The sequence below is a fragment of the Dasypus novemcinctus genome, chromosome 13, assembly GCF_030445035.2.
Source record: "Dasypus novemcinctus isolate mDasNov1 chromosome 13, mDasNov1.1.hap2, whole genome shotgun sequence".
Taxonomy (NCBI): Eukaryota; Metazoa; Chordata; class Mammalia; order Cingulata; family Dasypodidae; genus Dasypus; species Dasypus novemcinctus.
This window is the reverse complement of record NC_080685.1, coordinates 19724228-19746531: the sequence shown is the minus strand read 5'-3', so window position 1 is coordinate 19746531 and position 22304 is coordinate 19724228. Positions and strand designations below refer to the sequence as shown.

Genomic DNA, 22304 nt, shown 5'->3' with positions numbered 1-22304 from the left:
TTGCTGTCTTATTGTGGAAATGAGGCTTACTGTGTAAAATAAAATAAGTGGTCTGTAGTTACCCATTGTAGTGGTGCAAATGATAAGAAGTATGGAGATTCAGGCAAGGATGTGACTACCTTGCAACTACGAAGAATAGAGGATCTTTGGTGGACCCCTTAGCTTCTAAACCTGTGAATATCAGTGGGACCTTGGGGTGGATCAGTAGGGAGTGAAGAGAACAAGGGAACTAGAAAGAATATTTCCTGGGATAACCACCACCAATTTCTTTATCACTTTTTCTTAAAGGCATAGTTTCATAACTTTTCTACATCTTGGCTGTTCTCTTCTGCCTATAGACTGAGGTTTTACTAAATCGGTTTGTGGATTAATTTGGTTTCACGGTGACAGATTGACACATATTGGCTTGAATTTTGAAGGTGAAATGTCCAGAGTGAGGGAGAGAAGAGAAGGACCAGGGTACAGGAGGAGACGGCAGCTGGGAACAATTGCCTTCTCCTGCCCCCACATCCCCAGGCCTTTTCGTTGTACTGCCCGGGCAGAACAACCAGGTAGGCTCATGGCCAGGTTTTGCAAGGAAGCTCAGAATGCAGGAACATCTGGAGCAAAAAAAAGAATGGGTTGGGATGGGGGGAGTGATTGAAAAACAGAAACATGGCGGGCTGGGTTGATTTTCACATGCTGCACAGTGCCTTCCCTTGGCTGAGAATTCAGGTATCTCCGCCTCAAATCTTTTCCATCCAGCATGTTTTATTGGCCAGACCTGGTTCATTTCAGGGATCCTGGGTAAGTATCTGTTTGCCAAGCTTTTGGTTACCCCAAATTAATTCATGTCCTTTACTGCTTGTTTCCTCTGATTATATAGTACACATCCAAACCCTCAATTATCCAGAATAAACGGGAGCTGCCTGTTCCATGTGGATAATAACCACTTGATCGTGGTTGTGGTTCTCTTGCCTGACCATGGCAGTGCCTTACTCATTTAACTGCCTGTCTCTTTAAGATTTTGAAATGTTGGTTCTTGTTGTGCAAGCCAGACACATCTCCTTGAGGAATTATTTTGCTGGGCAACTTGCCTCTTCTGAAACCTCAGTCATCCTGAAAAGTACCTCACGAACCTCCTTAACTTTTAATTTTTCTTAGTCCCATTTGTATATAATGTTTGTGGTGTCTCATTCTCTGTCTCATATTGCTAAAACTCATGGCCTTGACTTTCTGGGTCACTCTTAAAAATGGACAGAACTTGATTACTAATGAAAAGTTGACTCATTTCCTTCCAGCCAAAGGCTGACACTGACTTGAGTGTCCTAGTAGTCTTCACAGAAGCAAGCTCTCTAATTATGGGATATCACCTATTCTTCCCTAAATTTTATAAGTATTAATGAGTTGCAGAAATGAGTAAGATAGGCATTTATGCCCTGTTGGAAGGATACATAAAAATGGTGTCTGGATAAAAGTTCAATATGAGTTCTTGGTAATTTAATTATTAAGTAGTTGATTCCCTGTCAGTTAAGATTTGGTGTGTCTCCTCCAAAACCCTTGTTTTATACACATATCACTCATTTTTAGCTGTGTGTAATCAGTGGGTCAGATTCCATAAAGAGCCTACAATATTTACTGCCACCCCATGCTGAAGTAAACAGGCTCTTGTGTTGGGCACTTGTTTGGGGGCAGGGTATCTGGTAAGGCCTTTCTCTCCCTCTTAGGCCCAGGTTTCCTTTCATTCCTCTTATCTTGTTTAAATATACTGTTTTTTTCTCTTTTGCTTGTTCTTTGCTTCCTGTGAGGGGTTAGCTGAAAGTGTCTGTTGTGCAACAATTCATTTACACAAGGTAGGCAGTGCAAGGGAAATAAAAGAAGAGACACAAGGCAAAATCCTTGCCCAGCACCTTCTTGGATGGGGAGGTAGTCAACACATACATAACCATAGACCCCAAGCATTAAAATCTGTAAGCATCATTACATATTTGAACAGCATTTCTGAGAGAGTTCAAAAGTTGTGAATGCAGAGTCTGCATACTTCGGAGTTTGAAGGGACTTTGGAGACCACTTGCCCCACTCATCTTGTTTTACACATGGGAAGCCCAAGGCCTAATAAGGCTAAATGATTTACCCTGTAATACACAACTGATTAGAATGTAGACCTGGGACTACAGCTGTTTCTCTAGACCCTGTTGGGCCATTTAAAGATTCAGCTCTATTTTTTTTTTTTATTCATTCATTCATTCATTCATTCATGATATCAGCCTAAGGAACTAATGTGGGCACATATGCATATTGACATAAAAATAGAATTTTTAAAAAACTTTAGTGGTTTTGAGAGGCAATTTGAAAGACCAAGGACTTTAACTCTAGCTGTGCATTTCTATTTTTTAAAGTTCCACAAAACAAAATCAAGTGTATGTTCTTTTGAGTTCCTCATAAAGGAGAAATCCTATATGAATATCTGAGGGGCTATGAAGCATACCTTAATGGAATCATATAAATTTAAAGCTGAAGAGAATCTTAGGGATTATTTGGCCTAGCATATTCACATAGAAACAAACCTAAAACTCCTAAGATTGACAATGCTCTTTAATCATTAGTTAAAAATGTTTAACAGCAATGCAAGATACTGGTGGTAGGGTGAGTTATGAGAGTCCTGTAGGATGTTATGTATGTTTGTTTTGTAAGTTCACAGCTATTAATATACCCTTATTGTTTATGTATGTTTATGTATAAGTGATATACTTCAATAAATTAAAAAAAAAATTTGTCCAAGAATGCCCCAAAGACATCTTGGCTGCCACTGGGCACTTTAAGCAAAGCTGATACAGGACGGCGTAGCCATGTCAGGTAAAGCTTAAACAAGGCTGATAGAGGAAGGTATAACCATGTCAGGCAAAGCTTTACCGTATCTTAGCGCAGTAACTAAAGTATCTCTCCACAGTTAGTGTGAAAACATGGGTTGTGATTTATGTTATGGTTCCTGCTGTAATTCTGCTTCTTGGTTAGACTTGGGGGATTTTATCTGGAGCCTCAGCTTGGTTCCTAAGTAAAGATCCAGTATGAGCCGTTCACGTTTTCACTGTTGTGCTTGTTACCTCAATCCTTTTGGTTTTAGGGTAAATATAATCTGTTCTCAAGGTGCATTTTTCTTCATTTTGCCTTGAGTGTATATTTTAGGGATGCTTATTTAATTCTCAGTTTCTCTGCAGACGCTTGACATTTGGCAGTGATGACTCTTTGACTTATTGGACTACCTTTCTGAAATTATACGTTGTTTGGAACAACTGCCTTGAAAGTAGCCTTTTAGTAAACAAAACAAGTCACCTAAATTGTAAGCAAGTGTTTTTGGTTGTTTATACCTTAATGCTCTTATGACCTTAGAGCAGTGGTTGACAGACTTTTTCCACATAGTTGCCACACAGCAATTGTTTTAGGCTTTCCTGGCCAAGCGGCAAAATTGAGGATGTTGTGCTTATAGCCATTTAAAATGTAACCATTGAAAAAACATAAAAGCCATTTTTAGCTACTGGACTGACTGTGTAAGAACAGGTGCTGGATTTCACCCCAGGGCAGTGGTTTGCCAACCCCTACCTTAGAGCATAATCACTCTTGAAGTGCCTCAAACATGTCTTTTCAGGGCATAGAGAAGAACCAATCTTGGTAGCCAATTTTCTTTTTTTAATATACAGAATAAATTCTTTTTAAAGTGTTGCTGAAGTTAGAGCAAAGAATTATATCTGAATCCCCCTATATCAATTGTTGGTTGATACACCTTTTCTTGTCGAGCTCTGTACTGGAGTTCATGACCAACTCTGAGATCCTGTTAAACTAATGAGTGCTATTAACCTAAAAGTGCATTTTTTTCCTTTACAAGAATTATTCTTTTCTTGCCATAAAGTAACAAAAGTTGTGAGCTGTCAAAAAAATCATACACTAAACTTTCTCTTTAGGCCATTAGCTTTGCAGCATTTTTACTTTGTCCCTATGGAGGCATAGACTTGATTGCATATAGAAGATAAGGTACGGTTGTAGGAATTCCCAAGACAGGGGAAAACTGTTTTCAAGACATGTGAGTTTGAATATACACTAATACTGGCAATATTTATAGGAAACTTTTCTATTCAATTCAGCCAACATTTATGAGCATTTACTAGTGTAAGAATTACTGTTTGTATGTCCTATCTCAGTGTTTCCCAATCTTTTTATCATTATCTTCTCTACCCAAAAGCAGTCTTTTTAGACTTTTTCCTAATCACCTCCCCATGGCATTTTAATACAGAGAATATATGGTATACATTTTTGTTTATTATAGCCCGTTAGAGGGCCAAAATCATTGTAATATCTAAGATTTTTTCCTAACCCCCCATACCAATTTTTTCCCCCTTGGGCCATGGACCTATATTTTAAGGGAAGAAGTGTGTTCTTTTTTGTTTCGTTTTTTATCTTGTGTCACCACCTTAGAGTTAACACCAGAATTTTCTTCCACAATATCCACTATTATCTGGGATTCTAATTAAGGCCATTTAAATGGGATTCTCTAATGTTTAAGGGCATTCTGAAATTATATTTTCCACGAATGCATTGAATTGTTTTGCATACACACATATGAAAATTTGGAGAAAGATGTATTCAGAATCCACCGAGAAAGATTTTAATTTGTAACCTATTGCATGTGAAGAAATACAGATTTTTTTCTAGCCTACCTCTTGTTTAGGTTTGCCTTGATGTGATTGGAGTACAGTTCTTTTTGAACTAGAAATCCTATCCGACAAAACTTTAGGCCTTTTTTTGGACTTCATAACTTTGAAGGTGGTCATCTACTCACATTGGAGAACAGAAAGCAGGCTCCCATACTCCCTTTTCTTTGCCTGAAATCTTATTTAATTTTCAGTGTTCAGTCTCTAAAGAATTAGCAGGGCAGAGTTCATGGTACTGAGGTCACTTTGTAAGATGTTTTATCCCTCAGGGCTCAAAAGTTCCTGGTGGCTCATTTAGCCAATGCTTTATGAAAGATTAATAAAAGTACAAGGGAGAACCAAGACTGAGTATGTGTGCACCTGTGTGTGTGTGTCGGTTAACATCAAGTTGTGGAGAAAAATGTGATTAAAAAAATAATCTACTCCCTATGGGGTGGGCCCACTTTGAATGATTTAGGGGTGAGTGAGGGTTAAGAAGTGCTGTATATATCGGGAATCTTAATTAGTTTTGATAATCCTTTGGGTAAATAGCTCAACCTAATAGTTCCCAAAGTTCGAGTGTAATTAAAGAGCCTTTTTAAGGGATCCCATGGACCCTTGCATTTTGTTCTTTGGCTTCTGTTAGCAATATGAGCACTGACCTGTAATAGTTGAATGCCTTCTATATGCCACTTCCTGTGGTAGGCACTGTGAATATTGTGATGAACAAGCCTGTCTATTGGAGAAGACTAATAATAATAATAAAGCATAATAAGGGATATATGACATGCCAGAATGGTGGGAGCACACACCGGGGTTAGCAGGGCACTTTTTCAGAGGAGTTAACATTTAAGCTGAGGCTGACAGAATTTTAGGGTTTAGCTAGGAGAAGAGGATGGGGAAAAGGGTTTTAGGCTGAATAAACAAAGGTCTGGAGGTGAGGCATGGTGCACTGTAGCATGTTCTGGGAGCTGAAAGAAGTTGAGCCTAAGAGTCCAGTACATAAAGGGGAGGCGATATGGAGATGATGTCATTTCTCAGTCTTTCGTTTGAATACAATGTCTAAAGTCAACATTTAAGAATTCAATAACCACTTTAAATAACTGTTTTATATTTTTAATCATAACAGCATGTATATAATTATATATGGGCAAGACATTAGTAGTCTGGAGAGTGCGCTGTACACACTGCAGACCTCTCGTAATAACTTTGCACTCCATGGCTTGGAAACAACTGGCTTAACTCACTTTGCCACAAACTGACTATGACCCACTTGTTGTGAACTCATATGTTTAGAGTGTGTTTTCCCTGTTTTAGTTTCAAGTAGACATTTTCTCAGGGTGCATGCCATGAAGGTAAGGCAGAAGAAAGACCACCTTCTGTTAGAGCAGCAACACATGTCTTTCAACACTGTTTGTGTGCCCCTGCCCAGTCTTTCAAGTGATGATTGAAGAGGGGAGGCGTTCAGCTCAGTGAACTCTGATAAATGAGCCCAGACTGTAAACTGGAAGATAAGGAGGTTTGCTAAAGTTCTTGTGTAAATAAAGCGTGGTTTCCCACTGCAGCGGTTACTAATTTCGTAGGCTTCGATGAAGATGAACGATGCTGTGAATTAATAGCTTTAAAGCCTGTGCCACCTCAGCTTCTTTTTGGTTTGGTTTTATTAAAATCAATGTGACTTTATTGCTGTATTCAGATAAGGAGGACAGAAAACCTGAACACATGCAAAGTAAGTGAGGTAGAATTTCCGAAGATAATTCCCAGCCTCACAATTCCCCGTGAAGTTATTTTCCTGTGGGAAACTTTTAATTTGGAAGCATTCAGCCTGATGTGGGAACCAAGATTAACATTTTCTGAAATACTTCTACAAGAAAAGCAGAAATGTTCTGTTCAGGAAGCTGAATTTACATAGTAGAAAAATGGGCTGTCCTGAGTATTTGGTAGTCTTTATTAGTTGTAGTAAAAAGTTGTGTGTGTGTATGTGTGTGTGACGGGGGTGGGGTGGGGGGGAGCTTGAGATTGATTGTATCCTTGTATTTGTTTCCTTTATATCAAACCAGCTAGGTTCTAGAAAGTGTATTTTACCGCAAACAGCTCAGTATTGGGCCTTAACTCTACACACTAATACTGTTTTTGGTTTTTTTGCTTTGTCTTCTTGCTGAGTAAGCGATAGATAGTGTTTCCTTTTTTTTTTTTTCCCTTTCTTTTTAGGGGGGTGGGGACGGGTGGGGAGAGTGGGGGTAGAGATGGCAAGAAGAAGTTAACATGATGGAACTTCTTCCCCTTTTCCCCCCTCTTTACCAGGAACTAGAAATCTTAGTGGGTTTTTGTGTGTATGTGTATGTGTTTTGTTTTTTTTTTTAACAAAGTTAGTAGTTAGCACAACCCAGTTAGTTACATTTATGCAGAGTTACAGAATTAAAAAGTTGACAGTCTGAAGTGCTGGTGAGATAGGTGGATGAAGTTAGACTTGGTTCTGTAGGCTCTGGGGCATCTAGAAGTTTGTAGCCAGAGCCTTGGGAATTGAATGTTATGCTGTAGGAATTTTCACTGGTTATAGCTAGCCTTGGCTGTTAGCAATTATTTTTATCTACTTTAACAGGGGGTGTGGGGGAAGGGGAGCAGGAAACTAAGTTGGCATTGTGGTCACAGGAAAGAACAGACTGATTTTGGGCCTTTTCAAACTGCAGATCTTTGTTACTGACCATTGCTTAATGTGGTTTCTGGGTTTTGTGAGTTTTTTTCCCCCTGCCCTTACCTCATTTACCTTAACGACACCCCCACCCCCCCTCCACTCTGAGCTGGCCAGGGCAGGCTGCCACTGCGGATTGGGGGGCCTGAGAGGCCCAGAGCAAGAAGAAAGTGGGTTGAAAGCAGAGTTCTGTTTAAAGAATTTGCTGCTGGAAACTAGCCCAGAGGGAGTAAAGAGGAGCTTTAATGAGGAGCAGCTGCAGGGCCGACGCAGCCCACATGAGGCATTTTTTTCCCCTCCATTCCACATTCTGTATAGCTTTTTAAAAATCATGATTTTGAAATAGCTGTTTTGTAAAGCATGCCTCTCTTTCTCTTCTTCTTGTATATGGTAGGGTTTTGCTTTGTTGTTTTATTTTTTTAATGACCAAATCCTTACTAAAAAGCTAAAGGCAGAGCTGCAGCAAAGCCCTGGATTCAATTTGGGCTCACCCTGCTGATACAGAACATTCGGTGGAAAAAACAAGGGGAGAGAACACTGGCTTTTATTTGGAAAAGGGGCTTATTTCCTGCTCCGACTTCAGTCATCTTGGAGCTGATACAAGCTGCTACAGTGTCTTAAGCTTTTCTCTAGACGAGTGGCTATTCACTTGGGAAACTTGAAAGAAGAAATTTTTCTGCATGTATTACTAGGGAAACTGATCCTGAACTGAAGCCACTGCCAGATAGGTTGGAATTGCTATTCAAACCCCAGCTTCGTTGAAATCTGTAAAGTGGCTACATGTAAACGAATCCAGGCTGCTGGTGACATGTGAGAGTTGTGGTCTGGTTTTCATCTGTTTTATTGAGGGGGAAATGTGGGGGATCCTTTCAAATGGTATGTTTTCTAGTTCCATTAGAAGGAATCCCTTGTTTTTCCCTCTCTTTTCTTCCCTCTTTCCCTCCCCTTCACCCCATTCCTTATATGTGTGTTTGAACAGTGATAATGAGAGAGTGGACTTCATGTCAGAAATAGCAGATTTTTTCAGAAAAATAGTAATGAATATATCTGTATGGGCCTTATAAGTGTTCACATTAGTTTATGGAATTATTTTACGGGGAGAAAAACCTTCAGGAACGTTTTAAAAATTTGCCCAGTCTTTGCAGCCTTGTCTGTAAACTGCCTTCTTTTCAGAGTTCCAAAGTTAGAGAAAGGAGATGGAATTGAAAGAAGTCGTGGAGGGAGTTACCGAAGTGATGGGTAAATTCCCTCCGGGAGAGAGGCATTCCAGTAGAAACCAGCAGCACATGGTAGTGTGGGGTACACTACTACATCTGCTGGTGGAGGCACCAGTTGAAGGGTGCAGTGCTTTGGAGGAGGAATGGAAGGGAGCTGTTAGATTTATTTGTTTTATTCTTTTAAGAAAACTTTTTACATACACCTTTTGTTCAAGATACAGGCTGTTTTCCAAAATTTGTACTGGGGTATCCTAATAGAATTATAGACTTGTTAGGGAACTTGGATGTGCTGTTTCCAACCTCTAACCACACTCAGCTTGAGCCATCTCAGGAAGAGAGCTATTTAAGGTCTTGTTTTCAGAGAACCTTCTTTCCCACCGAGATAAAAGGGTAGATAGTGTGCTTATCCTACAGTTGAACAGGGATTTGAAAAGTTGAAATCTCTTCTGCTGTAGGAAACAGGGATTCTTTACTTCTGGCTGGCTTACTGACTCATTACTCCCTCTTTCTTCCCATAATTTTCCTTAACCTGCTGGGGAGTGAGGGAAAATCCTGTAGCTTGGGATGACTCTTAGGTCAATTTAGCCTGTGTTTTCAGGCAGGTCACAGAGAATATGGAGCTGGAAAGAGATCTTGAAGGGATTTTGGATTGAGAGCCTGACCCTATCCATCATAGGAAATTTAACCTGTTTTGAAGCCAGTTGCTCAGTAGTACGTGGATCTCTTGGTATTCAAGGAATCTGCACCAGGAGCTCAACAAATGCCCTTGCCCACAGTAAATACCTAAATGGGAGTTTGGGAGAGACAGTGGAAGGGCATACCAATGGCTTAAGAGAAGAAAGCCGTACTGGCAGAACCAGTGTCATACGGAATATGCTACTGCATCTTCTGGTGGAGGGACCAGTTGAGGGGTGCAGTGGTTTGGAGAAGGCTTCTTGGAAGACATAGGTTTAGAGCAGATCTTTGAATTAAGGATGGCAAGAAAGTAGTTCATAAGGAAAAAAAGTCTGGGCTTTTAGCTGACTGCATATTCAGTAGCACATAGTATTTTGTATCTTTTACAAAAGTAAACTCAGATTTAGGCATGCTACTAGAAAGGTAGTATCCCCATGGCAGGAGGGGATGATCCCATTCTCTGCTGCACTGGTGAGGACATGTGTTGTATTCTTTTCCATTTGTGGCTCCATGTTTTAAAGTGCTTTTTTTTTTTTTTAAAAGATTTATTTATTTATTTAATTTCCCCCCCTCCCCTGGTTGTCTGTTCTTGGTGTCTATTTGCTGCGTCTTGTTTCTTTGTCCGCTTCTGTTGTCGTCAGCGGCACGGGAAGTGTGGGCGGCGCCATTCCTGGGCAGGCTGCACTTTCTTTTCACGCTGGGCGGCTTTCCTCACGGGCGCACTCCTTGCGTGTGGGGGCTACCCCACGCGGGGGACACCCTTGCGTGGCACGGCACTCCTTGCGCGCATCAGCACTGCGCATGGCCAGCTCCACACGGGTCGAGGAGGCCCGGGGTTTGAACTGCGGACCTCCCATATGGTAGACGGACGCCCTAACCACTGGGCCAAAGTCCGTTTCCCTAAAGTGCTTTTTGATGAACTGGAATTATCTAATTGGGGGAAGCCGAGTGGTGACCCACGCGTACTCTGCGGTCAGATCTGGGTTTGAATCCTGCCTCTGCCATCTTCTAGCTGTGAAACCTTAATCTCTCCAAGCTCCAGGTTCCTCCTATATACAAAATAGAGATCATAATATAATATAGGGTGGTAGAGAGTAATAAAAGAGATAATAGCTGTGAAATGCTTAGCAAATATGTAAGACAGTAAGTGCTTCAAAAATGTTGGTCATTATGATTATTACTATTGTAAATGCTAAGCATACAAGAGCTACTAAAATGGTGAGGAAGTGTGGAAATAACTTTATCCTGAGAATATTCCAACACACTGAGTCTCGAGGGGGGGAAGGAGATAATATAACTAGCTTCAGAAATTTGAAGGGCTACGTGTAAGAAATGCAGACTTGTTCCATTTTGTCCTAGGGGACAGGAATAGTCAGCAAGTAGAAATTCTAGTTAGGCAGGGGTGGTCATTTTTTTTTAAAAGAGATAATCATGTAACACCAGATTCACCCTTTAGAAGTGTTTAGTTCAGAGGGTTTTGGTATATTCTCAAAGTTGTGTGACAATCACTATTATCCAATTTCAAAACATTTTCATCACTCAAAACGAAATCCAAAGCCATTATTAGTCACTCCTCACTTCCCACTTCCCCAGCCCCTGGCAACCACTAATCCACTTTCTGTCTCTATGGATCTGCCTATTATGGATATTTCACTTAAATGAAATCATATAATATATGACTTTTTGTGTCTGTCTTTTTCTCTTAGCATGATACATTCAAGGTTCACCCACATTATAGCACATAATCAGAACTTCATTCCTTTTTTTGCTAAATAATACTCCATTGTATGTATATATGACATTTTATTTATCCATTCATTAGTTTGAACATTTGGGTTGTTTCCACATTTTTTACTATTATGAATAATGCTGTTCCATCTCGTCTTAAATTGATGTGAACCAATGTATATGAGGTGCAGAGGTGCCCAAAGATGTACTTACCAAATCCAATGGATGTGTCATGATGATGGGAACGAGTGTTGTTGGGGGGGCGGAGAGGGGGGGTGGGGGGGTGGGGTTGAATGGGACCTCACATATATATTTTTAATGTAATATTATTACAAAGTCAATAAAAAATAAAAAAATTAATTAAAAAAAAAAATAATGCTGTTATGAACAGTTTGTGTACGCGTTTTTGTGTGCACATATGTTTTCAATTCTTTTGTGTATATGCCTGGGAGAGGAGGCAGAGTTTTAAGGCTTAAGAAAGAACTTTTCTGACAATGGGATCCACCCACATTGAAGACTGTTCTGCTAAAATAGTGAGCCAGTCTTTTTATTTTACTTAACAAATGCATAGTGTTTCCTATAGGATAGATACTTGTTCTGAGTGCTTCACAATTATTTTTATATCCTCCGAGGTAGGTACTATTATTAAACCCATTTTAAAACAAGTGGGTTTAGTAACTTGCCCAAAATCACACATCTAATAAACTGTAGAGTTGGAGTTCAAACCCAAGTGGTCTCGTTCTAGGGTCTGTACTCTTAATAGTAGGGACAATAATAACTTCAAGCACTTATTAAAGGCTTACTGTTTGCCAGGGTCCATGATAAATGTTTATATTCAAGTAAAGGCCAATGATTATCTTTTAGGATATTTTCAAAAGAATTTTTTCTTTGGATAGAAATTACCTTAGGGGTCTTGTTTCCCAAGGTGCTGTTATTCCAAGGATAGATTCAAGTGGGGAAAAAACCAGCCACAAAGTGTCTGAAGGCTTTCAAGATGGTCAGATTTATATCAAAAAGGAAATTGTAGAAATGAAGGATAAGTATTGTAGGAATTCAGTTAACAAGACTTTTCAGACATAGCAATAAATTATACATAACTTAAAGGGATTAACCAAAATGATTTTGAGATTACGAATGGAAGGCTTAGAAAAATGGAGGAATTCAAGTTTCATGGGGAAAATGATCCCATTTTTCAAATGTTTAGTTTCATGCATTGGCAGGACATAGTAAAGTAGACAGATGGCTTTTTAAACAACTGAACATATGGGGCTGAAGTGTATTTTGCAATCAATTACATGAAGGTGGGTGTGTAAAACTAAATGAACAATAAATGCATATGAGAGGGACTAGCAGTGTAGCCCAGGCTTAAACTTTAGGATTGCCATAGTTGATAAGGAAGAAGGAGAGGAAATAGCCGTTAGACTAAGAATTTACTGAGCTTTGACATAGAGGCAGTCAGAGAAGCCAGGGGTCAAAAAATTAAAATGGGGTGGTCAGCATGATCTCCTATAGGAGAGCGACTTTTCTTCTGATGAAATCTCAGGTGAGACAATGACCTTTACAAGAAGAAAGTCATTGCCCTTAGCATGTAATTTCTGGTCAGTAATAAGAGCAAAAGATTTGTTGCAAGTAAGAAGTCATGAAAAAGGAAAAGAAAATGTCTGTGAAATTAGGCTACAGGTATGGAAACTTGGTTGTGAAGGAAACGAATTTTGGAAAGGGAATGGGGCTTAGTGAACCTTTTAGGTTACAGGAGATGTGATCAGGCTCCCAGTTATTGCCCTCATCTCATTCCTGCTACTCCTTTTCTTACTTCCTGGGGTAAAGCCACAGAGATTGTACTATTCCTCAAACCTGCCAAGGCTGCTCCCCAGCCTTAGGGCCTTGACACTGGCAGTTTCCTCTGTGTAGAATGCCCCTCCTCTAAATACCTGCATGGCCAGCACCTCACCTCATTCAGGTCTTGATCTTCTCAGGGAGGTCTTCTCTGTTTACTACTGAGCATTGAAATACCACTGTCCCCCACTTCCTCATACATCATCCCCAACTCTCTCCCTTGCTAGCAACTTTTTCTGCCTTAAATTTTTCTTCATAGCACTTCATTCCATCTAACATATTATATGTTTTATTTATTAATTTTGTTGGCTTCCCCTAGAAGAATTTAAACTTGAAGGGGGCAGGGATTTTCCTATAACTACAATGCCTGGCATATGATAGGCACTTAAATGTTTATTGAATTAATGAATACATAAGTATTATGAGTTTAATATTTGTGGAAACTGATATGAGATCATTCTTTATAATCTACGATATTATTTATAAACATAATGGATGTTATTTATAGAATTAGGCTTAATATTTTCTCTTACTCTGGGGTTGGCAAACTTTTTTTATAAAGGGCCAGATAGTATATCTTTTTGCAGACTGTATGGTCTTACCACAGCTATTCAGTTTGCTTGTTGTGACAGCCATAGACTATATATAAATGAATGGGTGTGACTGTGTTCCAGTAAGACTTTATGGACACTGAAATCTGTAATTTACCTAGTTTTCAAATGTTTAGAATGTTTTCAATTACTATCCTCCTTTTGATTTTTTCTAACCATTTGAAAATGTGAAAACCATGTGAAAGCCACACGAAAACAGTGGACCAGATGAGAGCCATGGGCTGTAGTTTGCCACTCCTTGCTTATACTGTGTCCTTAAACGTATCATTGATGAAAATTATTTTTCTCTACTTGGTAGGGAGCACCAATGCACATTAAATGCTAGTACCAGATAATTCAGGAATACTTCTTTGTGGCTCCAGAATCCTTCTTATGGTTTCCTTTTTTGTTTTCCTGGGAAATTTAATGTTTTCATTACATGTATATGATACTAATATTAAAATGAGTTTGTATTCTCTTAGCAGATACCTGTGGTAGTGTGTGTTGGGGGGTAGTGTCATAGTACAGGAGCAAAGCCAGGCAAAGCCCACCCAGGATGAAAAGTTCGCCATTATTTACAAGGTGAATAATTACCATATGGGAAAATAGGAGTCACCAGCCAGGCCTAAGGCCCAGAGGACTGTCGTCGTAAATGAGAATTGTGTTGCAGCTTTTAGCATCAGCATCATCCATAACAGATTTCGTGAATAAGCTGCAAATGCTTATAGTAAAATAGTTCATGGTTAATTTAGCTATGTTGCATTGACAGTATTTGCTCCTCTACTTAAAAAAAAAAGGTATTATCGTGTCAATCTGTGATTTGAATAAGGCATCATCTTTTCCTCACTTAAGCACAAAGAGGAGGGAAAAATGTTTTTTGTAAAGCCTTTTAAGATTTTTCACATACTTGATTTTGTTTCTCACAGCAACTCCATGAGGTAGGCGGTCTTATTAACTTTTTAAAATGTGAGAGAATTGATAGTCGGTGAGGTTAAGTAATTTGGTCAAGGTCAAAGCACCAGGACTCCAAACAACTTTCTGACCTTCTGAAGTGCTGCTTCTGCCGATCTTTGGTATCAGTGCTGTGAACTATCCTTACTGCCCCTTGATCTGGCTTCACCTAGTAATTAAGGTGCTCTGAGCCAAGCTTCTCCTGACCTTGCCACACTCGCCTCCTGCAGCCCTGGGAAAGGGTGAGGAGGTTGTGGCAGTTACATCACTACCACTGTAGCTCTTTACCTGCTCAGTTCCCTCTCCGCCCTCTTATCCACTGCGTAATTCCTCTGGCATGTTCTGTCTCAGTTTCCTATTATCTGGCCCTCCTTCTTTTCTCAATAACTATAACCTCTAAAGACCTCACCTTGCCAATCAAGGGTTAATGAAAGGTCTTCATGTGATTGGCAGAGATGGGAAGGAGTTAAACATGATCAGGTGCTTCAAGCCTGGGTGTCTGGGAGAGTCAGGACCCCAGCAGTAGGGCACAGGAAGCCATGAGAGCAGCTGATTTTGAGAGAGGAAGATAGTTTGCTTTTAAATGTGTTGTCTTTGAGGTAATGGTGGAAGAGCCCTGTAGATTGTTTTCTACCCACCAAAAAGTAAAATGGAGAAATGGGTTGAGACACATACCTGAGTCAGATACCAAATGGCAAAAAGTCTTATGTTCCTTTAAAATCTTCTTGGAGTTCCCATTTAAGCAGTCTCTTCATTGTGAAAATGGAGACTTTCCCTGCTTTTTTGGAGAAAATTATCATAAATGTTACACAAAATTTGGGGTGACTATGCATCTTATAAATCAAGGGATGAAATGTGAAAAGTTTCCTGAAAGCTCTGTGTAGAATATGGAAAATGTTATAAGGTTCTTTTTCTTGAACTGCTTTCCCTGTTTTACTTTGGTGCTTACGTGTTATCTTAGATATTTTAAGTTATTTTAATTATACTCTGTGCCTTTTCGTTTGGTAACAAAAGCTGCCTGCTACGTATATTTTTACAGATTTCAAAATGCCCCCTTCAACCCTTCCCTGTTCTTGTACTTCCTTCCCTGTTCCTTATCGCCATCTCAAACATTTGAACATATCCCAGAAAACTAGATGTTATAGTGGAGACAAGAGAAAGAATGTATTATTTCTCAATGTGTGAGAGGAAACACTATGATATCTTATACTTTAAATTAGAGGGGGTATGAGGATTGGTCCATGGATTATCATGTGTATATTTTGATCCTATCAAATGGCTTAGTCAAAATGAGAATGTTAATGAATTTAAGCAAAGAAGTGCTGTTATACCATACCAGCCTGTACTTCCATGAAAAATGCTATGGTTGATTTTTGCCTTGGATAAGAGTCATGCTGACTGGCCATGGCAGACCATGCTGGATCTTCCCCCTGGATTTGGTACCTGCCAACACGCAACAGGATGTGGAAGTGTGTAGCTAGGTTCTCTAAGCATTTTTTCTTCTCTTAAGTTGGGCAGATTTAACAGTTGTTTCACCAGGTCTCTTGATTCATAGTCTAGTGTTTTCTTGAATGAACTGCATTGTCTTACTGTAGGTTTCTGGACTTAAAAGAAGTTATGTGTTTTCACGAATTCCTGTCTTTTCCATACAGATGTCCAGAAGGCTTCTTGGGGGAATATTGTCAACATCGAGACCCCTGTGAGAAAAACCGCTGCCAGAATGGTGGGACCTGTGTGGCCCAGGCCATGCTGGGGAAAGCCATGTGCCGCTGTGCCACAGGGTTCACGGGCGAGGACTGCCAGTACTCAGCCTCCCACCCCTGCTTCGTGTCTCCCCCCTGCCTGAATGGGGGCACTTGCCACACGCTCAGCCGGGACACCTATGAGTGCACCTGCCAAGTTGGTTTTACAGGTAACAAGTGGAACTTATATCCAAACTTTTCTATTCTCAGCAGGTGCCTTTATATAGCATCTTTTAGATCATGGTGCTTGGTTCTTAAGAGTTCCCAACTCTGGTGGCCATTTAGCATTTTAGTAAGGAATATTGCAGATAACTATCCTCAGTTTCCTTTTGAAGGTTTTAAGGAGCAGAGAAGGAAGACGAAAAAGGGGATTAGTCAGAACTATTTGACTGTATGTGGTATGTTTGTCAGGATTGAGCATCAGAAATTTTCACTGAAACAAATATACAATCACCAAAGCAGACTTTGGATGCTTTTGACTCTCGAAGTCTCCTCTCCCTTGACATGCAGGGCACTGGCTTTCTGGTTTTCTAGATTGATTACTCCTTCTTTGTCAGCATTGCTTTGTCCTCATTCCTTTGCCATCCCTTAAATGTTATGGTTTTGCGGAACTGTTGGAGTTTTCTTGTCAGCTTTAGCATGCCTCTCCCTAGAATCTCACTATCTCTAGTTGTTTCATCTGTTGTTATCTTCATCAGTTGCTTCTGACTCTTGCAGTCATCCTTTTAGCCCTACCTTCACCCTGATATTAGATTCATATTTCCAACTATACACTGCACATTCTTCTTGGAAATTCTATAGGTACCTCACACTCAACATGCTGATATAATAAGTGGCAACAGTATATACACTCCAGGTACCCCCATCTAGATAATCTCTTTCCCTTGTCCTTACCTTACATACACTTGGCCCCTCATCCCAACCTCTGAATTACCTCTCACCTGTCTACTCTTTTCCATTTCCTCTGCAGCTCCGTAGTTGAGGGATGGTTTTCTAACGGGTTCTCTCTCCCCATCCATTCCATTGTTTATTGGTCACATTGGCACATCTTTCTTACAGATGCAGATCTCACAAACTCACCTGCATACAATGCTTAGTGACTTTTCCTCATCCATTGAATAAACTGCAAACTTTTTTACCTGGCTTTCCATGGCTCTTCACAATCCAGCTTTACATCTTTCTGTATTCTTACCTCCCACAAGCCTGTAGCCCTATTCACACCAAAATTCTTGTCCCTTTCTGGAAAGGCCATACTTCCTATTGCTTCCATGACCTCAATATCCCTTTGCCTGGAATGCCCTTTTCTCCAACAGGCAATTCCTAGTGTCATTTAAGACCCTGACCTAATGACCCTTCATGGTTTCTTTAGACATTTAGCTTCCATGTTCCCTTACTTTATGTGTCACCCTTTACTGTAATCAATTTTTTACAATCTCTCAGCTGGTTATGAGTAAATTTGAGCTTTATTCAAAGTGGACCATATGTGTTTATTAAATTAGATGAGAAAAGAAGAACCAGTCTCCATTTTGTCCCCCACTGTAAGCACCAAACCAACAATTCTGTAAATCTTATCAGCAAAAGTGAAAAACATAGTTACAAAACTAGACTGAATCAGTACATGTGGAATGCTTGTTCTACTAATTCATCATCAAAAGGCAGTGTTGGGGTGGAAGGCAGTAAGATGATCCATTATCTTCATCATGCCTGTGACAGCACTGATGCTGTGAGTTACTGAAGAGATTTGATGGTTAAGAGAATGTTTCCTTCCTGAGGTTCAAATTTTGCATTGTTCTGCTACCACAAGGCAAGCTAAGAGTGGGGAGGGCATATCCATGTAAAATATTTTAATCCTTCCTTGAGGAAATGGCAGTAATGCTTTCTTCCTGATTAAAATGCTGCTCTCATAGTTAGGGGATTTGAATCTCTGGACTGATAATGTGATAGCCAGGTCCTGAGCCTCAACAGACTCCAGCACCTACAATCTGATTTATTGGACTTACCACACTCAGCTAAGATGGAGTTGAAGAAGGACAACCACCACACCATGGAGCCTAGAGTGATTACAACTGAAAATGGGAGGATGGCAGCCAGCATCCATGTGGAATCTGAGCCTCCTCTTGACATAGAGGTGCAATGGACACAACCAATCCAATGTCCACATAGAAGAGGTGGCATTGGATTGGGAAAAGTGGACATGGTGGACGATGGGTATGGGGAAGGGCAGGAAGAGATGAGAGGTGGGGGCGTATTTGGGACGTGGAGCTGCCCTGGATGGCGCCTCGGGGGTGATCACCGGACATCGTGGATCCTCACAGGGCCCACTGGATGGAATGGAGGAGAGTATGGGCCATGATGTGGACCATTGTCTATGAGGTGCAGAGGTGCCCAAAGATGTACTTACCAAATCCAATGGATGTGTCATGATGATGGGAACGAGTGTTGTTGGGGGGGGAGAGGGGGGGTGGGGGGGTGGGGTTGAATGGGACCTCACATATATATTTTTAATGTAATATTATTACAAAGTCAATTAAAAAAAAAAATGCTGCTCTCAAATGGCCCCCAAATCTTTCTTTGATGTGAAAAGGCTCTCGTCTGGGTGGTCTGCTTGGTTCTGACCATCTTTACACAGCCACCACGCTTGCCTTTCACTGTAGGAGTCACCGCAGGGCAAGTTCAGCCTTTTGGCTTTTGTGATGCCTCTGTACCTTACCTCATCAGGCCTTATTAGTTCACCCCACTCATGGATGAAGAAACTGAGGCAGCAAGGTAGTACCTATACATGAGACACCTGGGAAGCCGAGTTCAGAGACCTTTTAGTTTCAATTGTGGACAAACACTGTGATACACAGGGTTGCCAGAAGCAAGCATTTCTATCTGTTCTCCATTGTAAGTACTTTCCAGCGGAATGAAGGAAAAAGCAGGATGAAAATTGCAGTTTCTTCATTCTCTCTCTGCTTAGCACCCTAAAATAATTGTCCTCTATCCACATTTTAAATCATTGCACGTTCCCCCTTTGATCTGACATTCCTTGATTGGCAAAGAGCGCATCCACATACTCACATTTCACCACTTTCCCCCTTTTAGAAAAGCTGTCATGACTTTCATTTGCTTTTCTATGGGGTCAAAGATTTGAATGGTTTCTTGCCAACTGATTGGAACGTTAATAAATTCAGAGGGTTATCATCTCTTTAGTTATTTATTTTTTAAGGCTTAGATTAATGAAAACAAAAAGCCACATGAATAACAACACATTTATTAGCATAATGGGAGTCATTCTTTTTCCTCTTCTCATCTCAGAGAGTCTGCTTCCCTTCCACCTGATCCAACACATCTGAGTCTCAGCTTCTGTGGTGCTTTCACACCTGAGGTTTACAAGAGTTACCCTTACAGTCGTTTATCCAATGGCAGCCTCTATTTCTTTTCAGTATACAAGGAGCCAGAAATTCTTCATCTTCTTCAAACACAGCAAGCAGTATTTGAAGACCCCAATTAGTAAAATCAGAATATGTGCAGGCATGCGTTATGTTTAAAGAAACCAGAGGTAGTATTCCCTTGTTTCTACCATCTAAGAAGTCTGTTTAGCAGCTAGATGCTATGGAAAATAGAAATAATTTCATTCATTCTGCAAACATTATTTGAGAACATGCTATGGGGATCCAGTCCCCACTAAGGTCACTGAGGATAAAATCGAAATAAACAGCTTACCAGCTGTGTGTGTGTATGTGTTTATGAGAGATTTGGACTGGTGAGAAGGGTGTTAGGATGATTTATAGGGGTGGTGACTTTTGAGCAGAGTTGTCAAGAAGAGTCAGGAGGAACAGTTTTTGCAGACAAGGAGATGTATAGAGTAGCTCAGTCCGGACCCTAATTTGCTTCAGGGACTGATGGACTCCTGCAGGACTGGGCTTCATGTGGCTAACCTTCAGTCCCCTGCATGTGCTACAGCATCTTTGTGTCTAGGCTCAGGGCCTTGGAGAGTTGCTGGAGAGTGCTCTGTGCCAGACGCTTTTGTGAAGGTCCTGATGTGGACTTCTTGAAGGTGCCATTGGTTGGTTCCTGTTCATTGGAGAGTTTAGGGATTCTCCATGCATTTCTCCACTCCTGTTAGGTGGGAGATGTGGGCTGTTGGGATAGGGCTGACTCCATGTGTGCTGGGTGTCCTGATTTCTTCTATACTTCCTTTAGGTAAGCTGTGCCAGTGGACCGATGCCTGCCTGTCTCATCCCTGTGCAAATGGAAGTACCTGCACCACTATTGCCAACCAGTTCACCTGCAAGTGCCTCTCAGGCTTCACAGGGCAGAAGTGTGAGACTGACATCAATGAGTGTGACACTCTGGGACGCTGCCAGCATGGTGGCACCTGCCTCAACCTGCCAGGTTCCTATCAGTGCCAGTGCCCCCAGGGCTTCACAGGGCAGCATTGTGACAGCCCCTATGTGCCCTGTGCACCCTCCCCCTGTGTCAACGGAGGCACCTGCCGGCAGACTGGTGACTTCAGTTTTGAGTGCAACTGCCTTCCAGGTGAGGAGCCCCTCAGGTCCCCTGGGATTGGGGACACACCAGCAGCATAGGAGGAAGGTGGTGGGTGTAGCTGAATTGCTCCGTTAGGAAGTTTCCTTCCCAGCAGGGAAAAGGGGAAGTGAGCATTTTGTGTGGGGTGGGTGCTGACGAGGGTGGAGTTTTATGGACCCACTGTGGTTCATAAACTGAACATAGGGTAATTTAACATGTCAGGGTTTATGATGATGAGTGGCTAGGAATTTATTTATTATCCTTTTTGGAGAGACAGTGAAAAATAAGAGAAGCAGAACTCTGGGAAAGGGACCCAAAAGAGTGGAAAAGGACAAATGAGAATTAGACATTGAAAAGTATGTATGTGTGATTTATAAAGTGTCTTAAACTGAGTGGCTGATGGTAGTAGGTGGTCAGCTTTCCGTGTTCTGTCAACTCTGGTGGAGTAATTGGTTATTTGTCTATCAACCCAGATGCTTTTTTCTGATTTTCCCTGGACTCCTGGTCCTCCAAGTCCCGTCCTCCAAGTCCCCTCCCACCGTACTCTCTCTGATGTGGGGGAAACCACATCCAGACTTGAAGCTGGGGAATTTTGAAACTGGGTGGAGGTAGAATCCTGTTTTATCAGTGAGCAGTCTTTTTGATGAGCTCTGGCAGATTTGTATGAGAAGCTAGGCATGACACAAGTACTTTGTCTCACTCTGACTGATACAAGTCCTCTATGGCACACACACAACCCCAAGCCGGAAGAAAGGAGAGGAACAATGTATGGAGGTTGGGGCCCATTGTTCCCGTAGTAGATGGAGAGAGTAGCAGTTCTGGCCAGTGCACTGAGCTCATAAAAATGATGAGGAGGTTGAAAACCAAGAATTTTGATTGGGAACAGAACATAAGCAGCTGGAGCAGATGAATTACTAAGCAACAAAGATCTTGTTTTTATACAAATATCCTTAGAATAAAAACAAAAGAAGGGAAACTGTAGGGGAGAACAATGTGGTCAGTAAGCAGAATTGCCTGAAAAAGAGGGAATCTTAGATCCTGATGGTGTGGGTATGGGCCACATATAATAGGACTGCACGTTTTCTTTTGGGGGTCAAGGGCCGTGGGTTGGTCCTCAGTACAAAATCAAGGGTTAATGTATTAATTTCATTTAGTAAAAATGTATTGACTGCCTTGCCTGCTGTGTTCTAGGTACTGTGTGCTAGGTGCTTGGGTTCCAGCACCTTTACATCGTAAAATTGAAAGCTTGGTATTGTTTAACTGGAAGTCAATATTATTTCAGTGCAAGTCACAAGAACATGCTATTTAATTGTATTGCTTTCAGTTTCTCTCTCAATAAAAAAAGTCCTATAATTCTAGATACTAAATAAATGTTTGCTAACATTGTAGTACTATAACCCACATTATCTTGTGTAAGGAATAACTAGAGATAATTTTCTTCAGTCTTTTATGTTTGGATTTTGAGGGTTAAAGAAGGAAATAAAAATGTAATCAGTTTAATTGCACAAATATTCTAATATTGCACATGTTCATATTGTATAATATTCTAATAGTCTAAGTGGCCAGTAATTGAGGTTAGTATGATTTATTGTTGAAGGCTAAATGTGTTTTTCAGTTTTAAGAAAATTACTTTTAATAGTTGTCTAGAACAGTGGGTTGATTTGGCAGCAAGACCCTGACGGGAAGTTGGAGAAGTC

General features: G+C 40.8%; 1 protein-coding gene across 1 annotated transcript in view; it reads left to right on the top strand.

Annotated features, from left to right (window-relative positions):
* Positions 1–22304, top strand: part of LOC101438192 (notch receptor 2) — a 146434-nt gene that overhangs the window by 49383 nt on the left and 74747 nt on the right. Inside the window, exons 3-4 of the mRNA XM_012518063.4 lie at positions 16006–16265; positions 20281–20616. Of these exons, the coding sequence (XP_012373517.2) occupies positions 16006–16265; positions 20281–20616 (596 nt within the window). The remainder of the gene's footprint in view (positions 1–16005; positions 16266–20280; positions 20617–22304) is intronic.